Source organism: Labeo rohita, chromosome 11 (assembly GCF_022985175.1).
Source record: "Labeo rohita strain BAU-BD-2019 chromosome 11, IGBB_LRoh.1.0, whole genome shotgun sequence".
NCBI lineage: Eukaryota > Metazoa > Chordata > Actinopteri > Cypriniformes > Cyprinidae > Labeo > Labeo rohita.
In genome coordinates, this window is record NC_066879.1 from 12910649 (window position 1) to 12931155 (window position 20507).

Genomic DNA, 20507 nt, shown 5'->3' on the forward strand with positions numbered 1-20507 from the left:
GTGATTGTATTCATTCTCCGATCTGTTCCGAGAGAACCGATTGAAGCTGCTAATGTGATTTTGTTCTTGTTAGAAACTAAATTATGTAACGTAATCTCTGAAACTAAATTATGTAATGAATTGAGTATTTTTTATTTTATGTTAGTGTAGTCTAAACATTTTTACTGCTCAGATAGTATTATTCTGTGTTTGTAATTTCATTACTTTTTGTTATTGTTTTTTTTAGCACTGTTTTTAAAGCAGTGTTTATTTAACTGTTAACGAGAAACATTCAGCTTAAAATTGTTTTGTTTTTTTTATCCGTTTTGCTTTTAAATGTACTAATTTAAATGGTTATTTTATGAATTCTGAATGATTTTTATGAATTTAATGAATTATGATTGATCTTGACTCATATTTAGTGTCCGTTTGTGTTGGGGTGAATTTGATGAACAATGGTAATTGTTGTCTAATTGCTTATTTTGTTGGACTGGTTAGGTCACAGGTAATCTTTCACCTTTCACCAGTCATGGTTGTTGTTTCAGTGATTACAAATCATTACAAGTGTGCTGTGATTGTTTGAAGGTTCATGTGTGTCTACTGTCTTTTAGACGTTTTCCAGTTAAATTAAAAATTCAAGATTCTAATGTGATTCAATTCTCATTTAGTAGGAAACATTTTTTGGATGGACATTATTTATTAATGTATATTATATTTAATTATTTAACTATATTATTATATTTTAATATTTAATTATATTTAATTATTTATTTTTTAATTTTTTGTAGTCCAAAAGTTTGACACATTATGATTGGCATATTTATTTGAGAAACATAGTTGACTAAAAATGTAATATGCATTTTATGCATTTTATACATTTTGTGTTTTAAAAGCTTATTTTATGAAGATTTTAGGCTTATCTTCATGTATTTCTAGTGTTTTCAGACTTGTTTCTATGTTAAGAATTATCTAGTGTTTTCTTCACATTTTTTAATTAGATCATGAGAGGACACTAAATTAATTTAATTTAAATTAATGAAAACTAATTATATATTTTACATACAGTGATCTGACACTACTAGTAATTGTTTCAAAGTTGCTTTGGATAAAAGCATCTGCTAAACGTAAATGTGAATGTTAAAGGTCAGCTGTGTGTTTTCTGAAGGTTTGTTGCTGAAATTCACGTGAAGATGAGGAGCTGCGGTGCTGTGGGCCGCAGTGGCGTATAATTGCTCAATGAAGCATGTAGTAATGACTCAGACAGATTGTTAAACAGCCGCGCTTAGTGTTAAACTCTCTCGGGCATGTGTCATCATTATGGGATGGGATGTTTGCGGTTGTTTCAGCATCTGTTGTTTAGTTTCGTGCATGTGCTACAGCGTTTATCATGGGGGGAAATGCAAAAAGGTTTGGTTGTGCAGCTGATTTTCATTATTTTATGGATGTGCATGCTTATCAGCCTTTGTTTTTTAAAAGTTTATCCTGCAGTGACCTGCTGAAAAAACATTATGTAAACAGTTCTCCGATGTTTGGTATAATCAGTATTTCCTTTCCTTAAGGATTTGATTTGGGAATCCTGCGTCAGGAAATTTGATAGTTACACAGCGGAGCTCAGACTAATATAAACTCATCTAAATTCAGAAGTCTGTGTTTAATAGTAGACAACTGTTATCTGCGTTTAAGGCAAACAAAGTTGTTCAATATCACCTTCTTTCCTGATTGATTAATCACAGTATGTCAAAGAAGTTTGGTGTTACAGGCTTTCTGAAGTGTTAAATTTGCATACATTTCCAGAAAATAAATCTGAAGATTGGATAAAGCCAGGTTCAGAATTCTTTTCAGATTTTGTTGTCATAATAGAGTTAAAGGTTTTTACAGAGGGGATTTTGAATTTCTCATTTTACCACTTAACAAATCAGAAAAAAATCTTTTCTTTTCTTTTTCTTTTTTTTTTTTTTGCAATGAAATGTAATAAAATTAAGTGTGAATGATATATGAACAAACCCCTCAGTGAAAACTTTCAGATTATAGAGAGGAATAAAACGGCTAAGTTTGGTGCATGTAAGTGCTGCGCAAGTGGAGAATCAAACTCAGTTTGAGAAAACAACTTTAAGCATCTTTAAAGAAGTGCATTGTAATTGAAATCTACAGACACAAACAGATAAAGTGTAATAAAATAGACTCTTAAATTTACAGGTTAATTCATATCTGTTTTCTTAAGGTTTTTACAGAGGGTTTTCTTTCATATATCATTCCCAGATTTTTTTTCTAAAATATGCAGAAACTTTATTTTTTTCATATGTTGTACAGTATTTTGTGATTTATGGAGTGATATTTTGCTTTCATAACTTGTCTTCTATCATATTAATGAAAAGAAATATAAATCCAAAATATAAAGTGTTTATTTTATTACACTTCAGTTATAAATATTCAATTACAAAGCACTTCTTTAAAGACGCTTAATGAGTTACACTTCAGCAGCACTTACACACACCAAACTTAGCAGTTTTATTCCTATATATATTGTGAAGGTTTTTATTGAGGGGTTTGTTCATTTATCATTCACACTGATTTATACAACATTTTATTCCTAAAACCATGGTGAAAAAAGTATTTTTCGAGTTATGGAGTGATACATCATAATAATGGAAAGAAAACATCCAAAATACAATTTTAAGTGTTAATATTATCACACTTTATCTATTTGTGTCTGTGGATTTCAATTACAATGCACTTTTTTAAAGTCATTTTCCCAAAATGAGTTTGTTTCTCCACTTCAGCAGCACTTACATACACCAAACTTAGCAGTTTTATTTCTCTCTATAATCTGAAGATATTTACTGAGGGGTTTGTTTATATATCATTCACACTGATTTATACAACATTTTATTCCTAAAACATGGTGATTTTTTTTTTCTGTCTGATGAGTGATAAATAGAGAAATCCAGAATCCCCTCATTAAAAACCTTTAGAATACAGAGAGGAATAAACCTGTAAAATTTGGTGTTTGTAAGTGCTGCTGAAGTGAACGAGAAAACTTTTAAAGATATGCACAGAAATTAAAATCTACAGAAACAAATAGATAAAGTAAACACTTAAACACTTAAATGGGTGTTTTGGATGCTTCCTTTCCTCTAGTCATTATGGAAGCAAAAAAGACCAAAATCTCAAAAGTGTGCATGAAAAAAACAAAAAAAACAATGTTGATTTCAATTATAGTACATAGCTTTAAATTTGCTTTCTCAAAATGAGTTTTTTCTCCACTTCAGCAGCACTTACATACACCAAACTTTGCAGTTTTGTTCCTCTCTATATTCTGAAGGTTTTTGCTGTGGCATTTGTTCATATATCATTCACACTGATTTATACAACATTTTTGTCCTTAAAAACATGGTGAAAATATATTTATTCACTGTATGTTTCACAGTATTTTCTGATTTATGGAGATAAAAAGAGAAATCCAAAATCCCTTCTGTAAAAATGTTTAACTCTTATATGTCAACAAAGTCAAACAAGAATTTTAAATCTGGCTTTATTCAATATTCAGATTTATGTTCTGGAAATGTATGCAAGTTAGTGTATAGTCATACCTATTTTCTGAAGGTTTTTACTGAGGGAAATGTTCATATATCATTCACACGATTTTATACAATATATATCTTTCTCTAAAATATGCAGAAGCTTTTTTTCTGGATGTTGAAAGTATTTTCTGATTTATGGAGTGATATTTTGCTCAAAAATGTGCATGAAAAAACAATGGTTTTTTTTTTTTTTTTCAAAATGAGTTTTTTCTCCACTTCAGCAGCACTTACATACACCAAACTTAGCAGTTTTATTCTTGTCTATATTCTGAAGGTTTTTACTGTAGGGTTTGTTCATATATCATTCACACTGATTTTTACATTTTATTGCTAAAAACATGGTGAAAATGTATTTATTCACTGTCTGTTGAAAGTATTTCATGATTTATGGAGTGATAAAAAGAGAAATCAAAAATCCCTTCTGTAAAAACCTTTAACTTTAATGTGTCAACAAAATCAAACCAGAATTTTAAATCTGGCTTCATCCAATGTTCAGATTTATGTTTTGGAAATGTACGTGAGTTAGTGCATGTTTACACATAACATTTCAGAAAACAATCAAAAACAATTGTCTTAATGTATTGTGATTTATCAGCTGGGTAGGTATGGTGATACAATGTCAGAACATAAATAATCACGTACTCATTATTAGCTCATATTTTAGTAATATTTAATTTAGGCATTAGTAGATGATTATTCATGCACTGTTATTGTAGAGTGTCACGTTTTTAACTTATTCACCTGTGGTGTCTTGCTTTCAATCTGCACCTGCATTTGCATCATGAAAAGTAGAAAAACAACAATTTAACAATTTCTATTCATTCATCATGTTAACGTTTCTTTTCTTCTCCATATCAACAGAGAGCCGTGACTCCATGCACTCCATGCGGGTTTCCGTTCATGGTGCATCCATGTTCTCCTCCATCACCAGCTCCATCTCCGACCCGCGTTTCCGCTTCCGATGGCGAGCCATCACGGTGGCGACCCTCCTGGCATTGGCCGTCCTTGTGTACCTGCACCAAACATCATCGAGCTCCACCGACGGCAAAGGTAATGGCCAGCGTTCGTGGCGATCCAGCCGGGATGTATCAGGTATGATGGCGGCGGCCGAATCGGTGGACTCGCGTTACAACGACACATACCCACTCAGTCCTCCGGAACACACGGTCAGCGGGATCCGCTACCGGATCGGAGTCATAGCGGACCTGGACACGAACTCACGCAGCCAGAAGGACAACACGTGGTTCAGCTACCTGAAACGAGGACACCTGTTGGTGTCTGACAGTGGGGATAGTGTATCTGTGGAGTGGGATTCGGACACGGTGGTTTTGGAGAGTCATCTGTCGGAGAAGGGCCGCGGTATGGAACTGTCAGAGCTGGTGGCGTTTAACGGGCACCTGTACAGCGTGGACGACCGTACGGGTGTGGTGTACCGGATAGAGGGCAACAGAGCCGTGCCGTGGGTCATCCTGACGGACGGAGACGGAAGCGTGTCTAAAGGTAAATACGGCTTGTGATTTCCACAAAGATTTTGGGCACCACAACTATTTTCAAAATTGCTAATATTGACCTTTGACCTTTGGCTGTAGGTTTTAAGGCGGAGTGGTTGGCGGTGAAGGACGAGCGTCTGTATGTCGGTGGTCTCGGTAAGGAGTGGACGACCATCACCGGCGAGTTCGTCAATAACAACCCAGAGTGGGTGAAGGTGGTTGGTTTCCATGGTGACGTGGAGCACGAGAACTGGGTACCGCGGTATCACGCGCTCAAGAAAGCAGCAGATATCAAACCGCCAGGTGAGTCTCACACACGTTCGATTGCGAATCATATTGCAGACTTCGGTGCGGATACACGAATCATTTGATTCAGATCAGAACTTCTGAGTGCGGATTGTGAATCATTTGATTCAGATTGAAACTTCTGTGTGCAAATTGTGAATCATTTGATTCAGATCAGGACTTTTGTGTGGGTTTGTGAATCATTTGATTCAGATCAGAACTTTCGAGCACAGATTGTAAATCATTTGATTCAGATCGGAACTTTCAAGAGCACAGATTGTAAATCATTTGATTCAGATCTGAACTTTCAAGCACGGAGTGTGAAGCATGTTCAGAAATCATTTGATTCAGATTGGAAATTCTGAGCATGGATTGCAAATCATTTGATTCAGATCGGAACTTCTGAGCACAGATTGTGAATCATTTGATTCAGATCTGAACTTTCAAGCTCGAATTGCAAATCATTTGATTCAGATCGGAACTCTGAGCACAGATTGCATTTGATTCAGATTGAACTTTCAAGAATCATTTTGATTCAGATCTGAACTTTCAAGCACAGATTGCAAATCTTTTGATTCAGATCGGAACTTCTGAGCACAGATTGTGAATCATTTGATTCAGATCTGAACTTTCAAGCTCGAATCGTGAATCATTTGATTCAGATTGGAACTTCTGAGCATGGATTGCAAATCATTTGATTCAAATTGGGACTTCAGTGAGGGTGCGTGAATCATTTGATTCATATCGGGACTTTGGTGCGTGTTCACAAATAATTTGATTTAGTTTGGGACTTTTGTGCAGGTTTGTGAATTATTTGATTCAGAATGGAACTTCTGATTGAGTGCGGGTCGCGAATTCACGCGTCGTGATTCTTATTTCTTTTTTTATTAAACAGTACAAAACATCAAACCAATAAGGCATAGTTATAAAAATATATATATAAAAAAAAGAAAGAATAAACAAATGCAAGTCCCTTAAGAAAAATGAACCATGGTTTTGCTATATAGTTAAATTGTAGTAAATGTTTTTTTTTGTATAACCACAATTTTACTATAAATAGCATGGTTAAACTATGGTTGGTGTAGCAAAATCATCATTTTATATATTATATACAATCGTATATATCATATATAGTATATACTATCATAGATATTATGTGGAATATTATATATTCTTATATCATGTTTTCTCATATTGTAAATATTATTATGTTATATATATCTAATATTGTATGCATTTGTCGTCTGTGTTTGTCGCTTGTCTCAGGTTATCTCATCCACGAGTCGGCCGTGTGGAGCGAGCGTCTCCAGCGCTGGTTCTTCCTCCCTCGCCGCGCCAGCTCCGAACGCTACGAGGAAACGGCGGACGAGCGCCGCGGCACCAACCTCATCCTGAGCTGCTCGCCGGACTTCAGTCAGATCTCACTGTCACGCGTCGGGCCGCTCAAACCCACGCTCGGCTTCTCCTCCTTCAAATTCATTCCAGACACGGACGACCAGATCGTACTGGCGCTCAAATCGGAGGAGGACGCGGGGCAAATCGCCACGTACATCACGGCCTTCACGCTGGACGGACGCATCCTGCTGCCTGACACGAAGATCGGAGACGTCAAATACGAAGGGCTGGAGTTCATATAAACGGACGACTCTGCGATCGACTCCACATACAACAAAACTGCAGAAGTCGTGCAGGCGTCCATTATCCATAATGCAATCAAACGGTGGCCAGTATATTTTCAAGACACACGTTTATGTGCTTTATACAGACATACGTCCTCAATGTGGGACGAGACGCAGAAAAACGTCACTACAGACGCTCAGGGGACTGAAGAAACGGGAAACAGATGCAATAATAGAGGAAACCTCTAACAAACAGAGCAGGGTTTCTGCAGGTCTCGAAACATCAGAATTCACGTTTTAACGAAAAGGCCTTGAAGTGTCTTAAAATTTAGAAGTTGTGGCATTAAATGTTGCATGTGTTGCAACAAATGAACATCCTGTTCAGTATTTTTGTTTAATTTTCCAGTACAAATACGTAAAAGTAATGGAGATTGTGTTGCTTACTTTTTTTTTGGTCTTAAAAAGTTTTAAATTTACCTTCATTAATCCTGCAGAAACCCTGCATAATTATAAATGTGTGTGTGTGTGTTGGGAAATGCACTAATGAGAAAGATTCCAGTAATTGTCTTAAACAATTATTTGCCTTTATTAAGAACTACAACACCTCAAAACTTATTTTATTTATGTTTTTTGCTGATTTTAGTGTATAAACTACACTGGATATGTTTATATGTTATTATTTTGATTTATGGGATTAATGCGAAGACATTTAAAATTAATATGCAAATAAAGATTTATTATTAATTCCAGACATCTTGATTTTTTTCAGGCTTCCTGCAGAATTCATTTATACAGAAAACAAATTAAGGATTTAATCAAGGAATGAATTAAAAAACATAAATTAATAGTCAGATGTATGCGTATGTGCGGGCGATCAGAGTTTTGCTCCCATGATGACCAGGTTTGTTGGAAGCCCGTCGACTTTGAGCACCTGAAACACGTCCAGCGTCTTTAAGAAGTCGAACATTCGTCTGTCGTTGGATCTGAACTCGCTGAAAACCCCTTTAGATCCTGTGAAAACACATGCGTTGATATTTCAGCTGTGGTGAGACTGATGACTAATGTAACGCTGCTGATTGGTGGATCCTGTTGTTAAACTCACCGCTGTCTCTCAGCGCTGACAGCATCTGTTCAATCAGCCGCTTGGCTGTGCTGTGATCAGGAACTCTCGAGTGGATCTGAATGGCCACGACTGAGGGGAAATCTTGCAGCATCGTCTCTGGATACTGAAGGAAGACAAAGACGTTTAGTTCAACACATTTCTGAAGATTTAACACTTGATGTCGATTCCGTACCTGAGCTTTAGCCATGGCCGTCTTGGCGTCGCTGAGGGCGAACGCGTAACCGCAAACTCCAGACGCGTCGTCTAGGATCAGACTGCAGTTCTGTGACGGCGTGACGTGACCCTCAACCAGCCTGATAGAGAAATGGGTTTTTAAATTAAGCACTCAGTAACTAACCTAACCAAACTAACTGGTGTATTCTCACCGGTCGCCAACCAGCTCCACCTTCTGCTGCGTCTCAGTCTGCATCTCCTTAAAGATCTTCAGCACCTCGGGCTGGAAAACACAACAAAATTGTGAAAATTGTGAAAAAATATTTTTATTTAAAACATCTGTTTTCTATGTGAATATCTTTTAAACTGTAATTTATTTTTGCAATCAAAGCTGAATTTTCAGCATCATTGCTCCAGTCTTCAGTGTCACATGATCCTTCAGAAATCATTCTAATATGCTGATTTGCTGCTCAACAAACATTTATGATTATTACCAATGTTAAAAACAGTGAAAATTGTGACACATTTTATTTTTTTTAGGATTTACTGATGAATGTTTAAAAGAACAGAATTTGTTTGAAATGGAAATCTTTTGGAGCATTATAAATATTTTTACTGTAAATTTCAATCAATTTAATCCATCCTTAATTAATTAAAGCATAAATTTCTTTAAAAATAAACTTTTGAATTATAGTGTATCCAGGTTTTTAACATTGCTAATAATCAGAAAAGTTTGTTGAGCAGCAAATCAGCATATTAGAATGATTTCTGAAGGATCATGTGACACTGAAGACGAGTAATTGTGCTGAAAATTCAATTTTGATCACAAAAATAAATTACAGTTTAACAGATATTCACATAGAAAACAGCTGTTTTACATTAGAATAATATTTCACATTTTTACAGTATTTTTGATCAAATAAATTCAGTTTTGGTGAGCAGAAGAAACAGAAACCAAAACTATTTGAACATAAAATTACTGAAACTTTAACTGAAATTATGATAAGAAAACATAACAATAAATATAATAGTACATAATATATATATATATATATATATATATATATACACACAGAAAAATATGTATATTTATATTTATATTATATTTTATAAAAAAACAAAAAAATTACTACAATTTTAACTGAAACTCAAAAAATGAAATACATTTCTAAATATTAACTAAACAAATAATACCTAAGATACTAAAAAGTCACTGTTAATTATATATATATATATTGTTTTTAAAAAATTAAAATAATCAAAATTATTAAATTACAACCTAAAAAATTTGTTTGCATTATAGTAATGAAAACTTTCATTAAAATAAAGCAGAAAAAAATTAAGAGTTCTAAAATAATATTGAATAATATTTTGTGAGATTTGTTAAACATGAAATACAGTGTCATGTAAACAATGGAGCTTGTAATAATATTTCACAATTTGTACTGTATTTTCAATCAGCCTTGGTGAGCAGAAAAAACAGAGAAACCAAAACTATGAAAGACATGCAGGTGAGTAAATGATGATTTTGGAGTGCACCGTCTCTTTAAGAGCGTGTCACCTGGTCTTTAGGTGTGCAGGGTCGTATGGTGTAGACGCGTGTGGCCGGAGGGCTGCGGAACAGGTCGCGGTTCCCGTGAGACGGCAGCATCCGCTAAACATCAACACAGACACCGTCAGGAGCCGAAGGGCCGGTCGCAGGTCAAAGGTCAGTGTCGTGCGGCTTACCTGGAATTCTCCAGACAGTCCTCCTCTGAAGCCCCACGGCTCGGGTTCGTCGGTTAAAGCGAGCGCGGGATGAGGCGTCTGACCTCCTGCAACACAAACACGTGACGCGTTATTCAGTTATTCAGGACGAGCGCTTCTGGCGTACGCCGTCGATCGGCACGTGTTTCTCACCCAGAGTTTTGACGTAGGCTTTGGCCATGGTGACGCCGCTCTTGATGTCACAGATGTAGTTGTAGAGGTCGTACAGGATGATCCGGTTGGGCACGTTGGACAGTCTGTTGAACATCCGCACCACGTCGGCGCACATGTCGTCAAACTTGTCGGCTCTCCGACGCCATTCTTTACCCTTCAGCAACCAAACCACACAGTTGCATTCATGCATTCGGCAGACGCTTTTATCCAAAACAACTTAGACAGTTCATGCACTCAGATTTAGATTCAGAATGAGAGTTATTGCAGAGAATTTGTCAATACAATCTACAGTCGTCAACATTTGAAGTGGATCAAAAAAGGATGACTGTAGTTGTCAAATAAGCCTGGCGTTGTATATTATGAACAAATTGCTTTGGTTCTTCTATTTTAAGTGTTTTGGATAAAAATGTAAGATAAATGCATATGTGTAAATGTAAAGACAAAAAGTTAAATAAATAAATAATAATAATAATAATAAAAGTGATAAAAAGCAAGACAGATTAAAAATAAGTGAAAAATGTATTTATACAAGAGAGATAATAATAAATAAAACAAGTAAATACATGTTATTATTTTATATACTTAAAAGAAAATAATATAATAATAAAAGTCATTAAAAAAAATAAAAATAATTTAAAACAAAACAAGTGTGTGTTTAATAAGACAAAGTATATAAGATAAATAAGTCAATAAAACATTTATACAAATTTTAATAAAAAAATTTAAATTAAAAAGCAATTTTAAAAAGGAAAGAATAAAACATATATTGTGGGTTTTTTGTTATTTTTTATAATATATTATTATTTGTCAATAAAAATATGTATTTATTTATTTATTTATGCAAGGGAATGTGAATAAGAGGCAGGATATGTTAAAAAAAAAAACAATAAATAGTGTGTTTTTTGTTTTTTTGTTTGTGTATTTTTTGTGGTATCAAGTGCCATAATCTACAGTTTGACTGCCAGGCTTCAGCAGCTCCAATTAAAAGCAAAATTTTATTTTATTTTATTATTTTATTTTATTTTGAATTCATTTTATTTTATTTTTAAATCATTTTATTTTATTTTGAATTCATTTTACTTTGTTTTATTTTTAATTCATTTTCATTTTATTTTATTTCATTTTTAATTTTATTTTTAATTTATTTTATTTTATTTGTAATTCATTTTTATTTCATTTTATTTTATTTATTTTATTTTATTATTTTATTAATTCATTTTATTTTATTTTATTTTGAATTCATTTTTATTTTATTTTATTTTATGTCATTGCATTGCAAGTAATGAAAATAACCCTGAGAATAATGAGAATCAAAAAACCCTTTTTTGTGCTTAGTTGTCATAATAGTAATGTTTCTATGATTTATGCTGAATATGTAAAAAAAAAAAAAAAAAAAAACCATTGTATTAATGTAAATTTAACAGTAAAGAATTACTGAATTACAGTAACAAGAAATAAATGACAATGTTATATTAGCATCATTAATGTGCTATCATATATATTATATTTTATTTTTTATATTTTCTGTTTTGATCATAAGTTTGTTTAAAGATTCAGTAATTTTGTTTTTTTTATCATTTTTCTGTGTTTTTTTTGATATATCAGAGTATTTAATTTTTATTAAGTTTTATTTATTAATTTCAGAATGAGCTTCTTTAAAGGGGCCATAGGCACATCTGCTGCATTTTCTGTTTTGACTCTGGTGCAAAGGGCATTTGTTAAGTTAAATGCATTTGTTATGCAGGATGGCAAATCAGTATCAGTTTGAAAGTGAAGGACCAATCAGAATGAAGCTGGGGGCGGGACTAACATTCTTAATTAGAGATAACTACCTGCAAGCTTGCATGTTATACAATGTGTCTCAAGACATTTGGACTCGTAGTGTTTGTATGGAGACTTTCCACATCCTGACCTTCTCCGAATCCTCTCCGGCGGGTCCGAACGCGGCGACGTCACAGTGGCTGCGCAGCCAGTGCAGCTCCTGCAGCATGAGGACGGCGGTGGCTCCGTGTTCGTACGGCAGGTAGAAGAGCTCGGACAGCAGCGTCAGGTCTTCCAGCGTCAGCGGCTCGGCCGTGTACAGCGGGTTGTCTTTGGGTCCGGGAACGTAACCGTCCGTCTGCATCGGCTCCTCGTCAGACGCCTCGCGTTTGGAGCGACCGCCGCGACCACCTGAGCACGCAGGTACAACAAAACTAGTCATATTACACGCAGGAATCATACTGAACTTTAAGAGAATCCAGTGTTTTATGATTCTCAAAATTCTCAACAGGGTATTATTAATATTATTATTATTTTAAACCATAAAAGAACATTTATTTTCATTACTTGAAATAAAATAAAGTAAAGTAACTCATATTTCATATTTTAAGTTTTATTTGAAGTACTAAAATAACTAAAACGTAAATCAAATTAAATACTTTTACATATTAAAAAATTATTTAAAAAAGTATACAAATATAAAATATTACTTAAACTTTAAACAAAATGATAAATTATAAAAATAAATACATATATACACACATATATATATATATATATATATATATACACACACAACAACTAAGCACAAAAAAGTGTTTTTTGCTTTTCATTCTTTTCAGGGTTATTATTGCTACAGCTAAACTACAACTAAAAACCGATAAACCATTTACATTAAATGCAAAAATAAAATAAAATTATTAAATTAATTTAAATTAAATTAAATTAAATTAAAAAGCTTAAAGTTATATGTCAGCTAGGTGCCAAGGCAACATTTCTCATTTGAGTTTAGATTAAAGTACTAAAATAAGTAAAACTAAATAAATGAAAATATTTTGCCATTTAAAAAGCTAAATAAAAATGACAAAAGCACACAGCAAAATTACTAAAATTTTAATTGAAATTATAATAAAATATAGAAATAAAGTAAAATTCAAAATATTAACTAAACTAATACTGCGATTTTTTTTTTTTTTAATTCAGCATAAATCATACTATCAGATTGTTTTTAAAAAATAAAAATATTAAATTAAAATGTAGATAATTAGTTTGCATTACAGTAATGACAATGTGTGGGTAAATTTGCTTAACTAAAAAATGATTTATATACTTTTGATTTATATATATATTTTTTTCCAGTTCCTATTTATTTTATTTCATGTAATGGAATGTTTTTTTATGGTTATAGTTCTAGCCAACGATAATAGCTTTCACACGTGATGTCAGAAATCAAACCAGAGCGGTTCATTTACCGTCAGGTTGATCAGCTTTGCCAAACTCTACCAGCCAATCGGTGAGCGCGAGCCGCAAAGCCTCACGGGGGTTGTAGTCCGAGCCCTGATCGTCTCCATCTGTCGAGCGATGACACCATTTCACATACAGATGGACATCAGTAAATGATTTCAACAAAACACACTTATAATTTGGCATCTTTACCCATAGAAACGTCTTTCTGTCCGTAGCTGCACCATGTGGCCAGTGTGTGAATGGCAACAAAATTAGGCTCAAATTCACAGTTGGGGTTGGTGAGGATGCCTCTGAGTTTGGGGATGAGCTCGGTGGAGCGGTTCTTGAAGGGTCCCAGGAACAGTCTCTGCGGGTCGTAGTCGTTAGCGTGGATGTTGTCCCAGATGACCGGCGGCCGCCGCAGAACAGCCGAAACCTCGTCTATAGACGCCACACTGATGTCGTTGGACACCACCTTCGGCCCTGACACCACAAAAGCACATTGTACATCTCGAAAAACTGCTTTTTACTGTTGTGCATTCATGCATTTATGCATTGAGTTCAGATTTTGATTGCACCGGCAATGCCAGGCTCACGGGTTTGATTCCCAGGGAATGCATGAATTTATCAAAAGTAAACTTTGGGTGAAAGCATCCGCCGAATGCATGAATGAAAATGCATAAATGTAACTGATGTTACCTGTCCAGAGAATGTCAATCCCAGCGTTGAGTTTCTCACCGACCGTGTTCAAATACGCAGACTGCGGCACGCTAGGAGTGCAGAACAAAGCGCAGTAATCTGCACGAAACAAACAGGCACACAAATAATGAAATGAGAGTTTGCTTCTATATTTGGTTGTGCACTGAAGAAATGAACAAACTGAGAATGGTGTTCCTGGTCAGTTTTGGTTATTTCAAGAGTTTAGTTTCGAAACATGATAAATGACATTTTTTTAAAAATTGAGGCATCTGGTCGGTATTGAAAAGTCCTTTTTTAATTTTATGCAAAATGCAATATCTTACGTGTTATTCAGTCAGTTCAAATTAAGTGACTTACATTGTCTGACTATAACACTACTGCATGATTTTGTTCGATTTCGTTGTCAAAAATAGTTCGAAACACGACTGAGCCGCTGCGCATCTCCATTCAGACACAGCTGTGTTTCGTTTATGACTGAACGTGCATTTTTAAATGAATCTAGTGAGTCAATGATTCAATTTCCCATTCATAAAGAGTCACTTCAGTCGAATCAGTCGTTCGAATCAAATGAATGAGTGATTCAGTAATTAAATCAGTGACTTGCCGCCACCACTGGCAGATTTACTTTCATTTAAAGCATCTTTTTAGTTATTTAAATCATTTAATATTTCTGTCATCAAAATTTTATATTTAAAACATCAATCACAAAATGAAATTATGAATTTGATTGCACTTGAGCCACCTCTGAGCCTCATTAAACATATGAAAATGCACCTACAAGACACTTTTGTGTTCTTCTCTGCACCTCTGTAGTACAAATTAATTTTGTTGATACTGATTGAAACTTGTTCTTATTCTGTTGTTTTAATTAGAAATGTTAAAAAGCTTAAAAAATATAATATTTTAAAAAAAATTGACGTAAAAGATGACATACTTTTAATAAAGTTAAATAAATGCTATTACAAAGGTAAAAACAAAATTCTCCTTTAAATCACTTTAAGGAGTCAAATATCACCTTGGAATGGGAAGGCGAATTTTTGATCAGATTTTTTGATTATTGATTAGAAGGTGTGACTGTGCTCCTAAATGCTTTAAGTTAGAAACACAAGTGCTTCTTAAAAGAAAAGTAGGCGTAGACCCCTAATGGATTTATTGCTTTTTGAAGGAAAAATAATCCGTTTTTATAATAAATATTTGAAAATCAAAATCTGGATTTGAATTTTGAATATTATTATAACAAGACACTATGTGAAAGTAGAGACAATAGTGGTTTTCATCTTAAAAAACACTTTTTTACTCAAATGAATCAAAATGGATTTATAGCGTTTTGAAATCAAACTCTTCCTTTTGTGTCATTTCAGCATCGCTGATGTACTATTATAGTTTCCGTTCATACGCTGAATATATTTGAAGCCTGTGTTTACCAGTGGGGCAGAAGAGGAAGGTGTGCGGTTCCTCCAGATGCAGAAACACCTCATTGGTGATGGAGACCTGAGCTTCGGCGAATGAGCTGAACGCCTCTTTATCAGCCGGACACATTTCTGTCTCGATGTCGTCGAACAGCAGCGCGAACGACCGGCAACCAAACCCACACACCTGCGTGTAATTCAGAGTAACTCGCTGAGAAATGACACATAATTAAATGATAACGATAAGTGATGTCAGGCATGATTGTCTTCTAGCACCTGGTTGAGTTTCCTCTTGAGCGCCGCCACCTCTTTAGGGTTTGAGAAGGTGATGTCCAGCCCCGGTGAGATGGCGTAGATGAACTCCACGTTATGCTCCTTAGCGGCCGAGATCAGCGTCATCAGCTGATCTGTAAGACACAATCAAGGAGTTTATCTTTGGAAATTGCTGCCCTGCTCAGGTTAAGGTGATCAAGTTGTTCCTGAAGTAGGATATATGTTTTTTTTTGCTGGTCCATGCTTTTATTCACATATAAACACAAAGCACTTACCAAGGATGAATCAAATATGGTAAACCCAGAAGCTCACATTTAATTAATAATCATTTTAATTTATTTCATTACTATTATTCATTATAATAGCAATTTAATACAAATTCCAATTTCATATTTAAGTTTCATTTGAAGAACTAAAATAACAAAAACTTAAAATACTTTGACATATTAAAAAAAAAACGATAAAAATGCTAAAAATGAAACAAAATTACTGAAACTTTAAACGAAATTATGATGAAAAATGAAAAATATAAAAATAATAAAATAAAACTAAACTAAGTTTAAACTTATATGTCAGCTAGGCAATATTTCTCATTAAAGTTTAGACTGAAATACTAAAATAACTAAAACTAAATAAATTAAACTATTTTGACATTTAAAAAGCTAATTAAAATGATATAATTACAAAAATTTTAACTGATATTATAATACAAAAATATAAAAATAAAATAAAATTCTAAATATTAACTAAACTAATAGTATGAAATAATAAAACGGTGTCACTAAGGTTTTTTTAATTCAGTATCAGTATCAGATTGTGTTTAAAAAAATAAAAATATAAAAAAATTAAAACAAAATTAAAAAATATCTTAAATTAAAACATAAAGAATCCATTTGCATTATAGTAATAAAAAAATTGTGAGTAAACTTTGTGCTTAACTTGCATGAAAATAAAGCACAAAACATTAAGAGTCCTAAAAATAGGCTTCATCTAAATAAACTTTTTTTCTTTTAATTTTGTGGTGAAATATGAGCTGAATATGGTTTTGTGAGATTCATTAAATAATGAATACAGTGTGTCCAGATTAACCGTAATTTAGTTTTATTTATAGATACTAATACAGTTTTTGTTACCATTTTTTAATTACATTTAACTGTTATATTTTTCAGTTTTTTATTATTATTTTGTTAACATTTTAGTAACTTTGTTGTTTTTGCCAATTAGTTGTTCAATTATGTTTTATTTAATAAAAATCTTTATAGTCAGGGACAGAGTACAAGCATAAGCGCTAACATAAGTCAGTAACTTAAAATAAATAAATAAATAAATTAATTAATTAATTAATAAAAAAAAATATGTATGCATGGATTAATAATTAATATTAATGGCTGCATTAAATAAAAAAATGTAAATCATTAAGCAAAAATGTAAATATTTTTTAACTTTAACATTTTTTTATGTTATTAAATGTAAAATTATTTTTTATTTATTTCAGTGCATAAATGGTAAAAATATTAATTGTTATTAAAGATATGCTTTAATAGCAAAAGCGAAGTTTATCACAGGCCTAGTTTAAAGTTTTGTGAGAGTATCATATTCAGAATTGTGCACTGAACCAAACTGTGACATGAGCGCATCATTACACCCCTAACAGAAATATATGTAAACTGAATGCAAAGTCATTCTGAATAAAAGTGCCTCTCAAATGCATGCATGTAAACATTCATTGTGTGACTTCACATATTTCACTTGTTCCAAAGCTGAACCGTCACTGTCACCTGCTTCCTCCAGCGAATACAGATCCCTCCAGTACATCCGGTGTTTGTAATCATCTTTTGGGGCATATAGATAAGTGTTCAAGCCCCATTTCTGCTCCCTATGAAGATAACAACACCCACACAGAGAAGAAGTGTGATAAATGAGCTGATAAGACATGATGGCATGTGATAAAAGCAGTTTATTCACCTTCTGAAGAGCTCCTTCCTCTGGCTCATAGTCCACGGCCTCCCATAAAAGCCTGTGGCACACAAAGGTCAGTGATGCTTCAACATATGCTACAGAAATTAAGCTTACGACAAGAATGCACGCAATTCTGTCACAACAATAGAGTTTTGTGAGTATTTATTGTAACGCATAATATGTACAACTGCATAAACTGTCTTGTTTATTATATATTTCTTTCATATGTCCAGCATTTATTGTACATTCTGGGCAGAATGACAATATCACTAAAAAAACACTGAAAAACAATATAAAAATTATGATTAAAAAATTATATGTGCTGCACATGTTTTTAGGGCCACACAATTTGCCAATTTTTGCCATATTACAAATATGGCTATAAAATAATAACAATAATAATTTACTTCTACTACTACTGCTAATAAGTAAAAACAAAAATGACTAAAACAAACAAACAAAAAATTGCTATTATAATAATTTAGTGCAAAAAAAAATATTATTATTACTTCTATTACTACTACTTGTTCTAATACAGCTGCAACCAAATAAAAAACAAAATTAAAATCTTACTATACTATTTTACTGCAAAATAAACAATTGCTCCGACGATGGCTACTAAATAAAAGCAAATAAATAAATAAATAAATAAATAAATTATATATATATATACTATTGTAATAATTTACTGAAAAATTAAATTATTATTATTACTACTACTACTACTTTTTCACTACAAAAACAACAAAACAACAAAAAAAAATATTATTATAATATTGTACTGCAATATAAACAATTACAATGACAACTGCTACTACATAAAATTACTTAAAATTACTTAATAAAACAAAATAAAACGTTACTATTGTGATATTTTACTGCAAAATAAAATTATTATTATTACTACTACTACTTTTACTACTACAACTGCAACAAAATAAAAACAAAATAAAAATATTATTATAATATTTTACTGCAAAATAAACAATTACTACAGCTACTGCTACTAAATAAAAAACAAAATTTACTAAATAAAAACAAACCAAAACACTATTGTACTATTTTGCTAGTGCAAAATATTTTTTTATTATTACTACTACTTAGCTACAACCATAGCTAAATAAAAACAAACTAAAAATATTAGTATACTAATCTTTTACTGCAAAATAAACAAATACTAAATAAAACAAAAACATATTATTATAGTAATATGTTTATGTAAATAAAAAAATAAAAACAAAACAAAATAATTGTATCAGTTTCACATCACATTATAAACGCATTAACTTTGACATTAATCATTTTTGTTATCATTACGTGTATTTATGTTATGTTACTTTTTTTTTGGTATTATGTCATACGTTTTTCGTGACTCACCCTCGACTACTCCACCGAGGAAGATCTTGGATTTCTTGGACATGATTCCTGGTTTTGCAGCAGATCCGGTGATCAGTCGGCTGTGACACACATGCAGCTGTTCGCTCTCTGTGCTCTTGAATGAGTCTGGACACGCTCGATGAGTTTCGTGGATCTGCTGAGACGAACTCGGCTGTTTGGATTAATGTTTATGTTTATAATCTCTCCACTTCCTTATTGTACTCGTGGTCACAGCGTCGCGCATGCGCGCTACGGCAGCTGTCAAATACACCCCGCCCATCTGCGCGTAGCTCCGCCCTTCCCCCCGCTCTCTGCGCTTCAAACCGACAACTCAGCATTTGTTTGAGGTGAATAAACTATAAAATGTTGACTTTAAGACATTAGAGAATCATTACATTTAAAATTATATGATTATTACACGAATTCATGTCAAACTGCCTTTGAAAAGTTTGAAAATAACACCGAAACAAGCGAATTTAAATCATTTGTCTTTGGTTTGAGTGGATGCTCGTTTCCGTCACGAGCTTAAACATTAAAAAACGGATAATTTATCAAGAAAATATACACAGACAGGTGTTTATTCGTGTTTTCAGTATGATGTTCAAATGTAAACTTGTTTTCTTGAGAATATTGTTTTAATTGGTAATCAATTTACAGGTTTTTCGGTTTGTAACGACATCGCCCTCCATCACGTGACATTGTTTTAGCGGGAAAACAACAGGACGAATAAGTGAGTGCTATCAATCGATATTTCATTAATTTTCTGATGTTTTATCAATTATTTGCTTCAATTTACACAAATCCGTTTGGTAAAGTGTGAGGAAAAATATAATATCCAGTGTCTGAACTTTATGTTATATATATACACACTACCGTTCAAAAGTCTGGGGTCAGTAAGACTTGTAATAGTCTTTAAAGTAGTCTCTTATGCTCATCAAGGCTGCATTTATTTGATTAAAAATATAGAAAAAAAACAGTAATATTGCAAAATGTTTTTACAATATAAAATAATGTTTTTTATTTGAACATACTTTAAAATAGAATTTATTCCTGTGATGAAAAGCTGAATTTTTATCAGCTGTTACTCCAGTCTTAAGTGTCACATGATCCTTCAGAAATCATTCTAATATGCTGATTTATTATTAGAATGATCAATGTTGGATAATATCCACAGTTGTGCTGCCAAATATTTTTTGGAACCTGTGATTTTTTTTTTTTTTTTTTTTCTTCAGGATTCTTTCATGAATAACAAGTTTAAAAATACAGTGTTTATTCAAAATATAAATATTTTATAACAATGTAAATTATTTATTATTAACTTTTAATAAACTTTTAATTATTAACTTAATACATCCTTGGAGAATAAAAGTATTAATTCCTTTTTTCCTAAAAAAAAAAAAAAACAATAAATATGTACTGACCCCAAACTTTTG

General features: G+C 32.8%; 2 protein-coding genes across 3 annotated transcripts in view; one reads left to right on the forward strand and one right to left on the reverse strand.

The window, feature by feature from the left end:
- Positions 1-7703, forward strand: part of cant1b (calcium activated nucleotidase 1b) — a 10348-nt gene extending 2645 nt beyond the window's left edge. For both annotated transcript variants that reach the window (XM_051123003.1, XM_051123002.1), the window contains exons 2-4: positions 4422-5060; positions 5150-5353; positions 6602-7703. In XM_051123003.1, the coding sequence (XP_050978960.1) occupies positions 4436-5060; positions 5150-5353; positions 6602-6972 (1200 nt within the window). In that variant the 5' untranslated portion in view covers positions 4422-4435 and the 3' untranslated portion in view covers positions 6973-7703. The remainder of the gene's footprint in view (positions 1-4421; positions 5061-5149; positions 5354-6601) is intronic.
- Positions 7687-19304, reverse strand: ogal (O-GlcNAcase like). Its single transcript, XM_051123001.1, has 16 exons — positions 19075-19304; positions 17704-17755; positions 17517-17614; positions 15742-15872; positions 15481-15652; positions 14057-14155; positions 13568-13840; positions 13384-13482; positions 12063-12322; positions 10130-10304; positions 9959-10044; positions 9792-9884; positions 8443-8513; positions 8250-8370; positions 8057-8180; positions 7687-7965 (listed from the first exon to the last, which is right to left on the reverse strand). The coding sequence occupies exons 1-16, from the start codon at positions 19115-19117 to the stop codon at positions 7829-7831; spliced, it is 2034 nt and encodes a 677-aa protein (XP_050978958.1). The 5' UTR covers positions 19118-19304; the 3' UTR covers positions 7687-7828.
- Positions 19305-20507: the final 1203 nt, after the last annotated feature.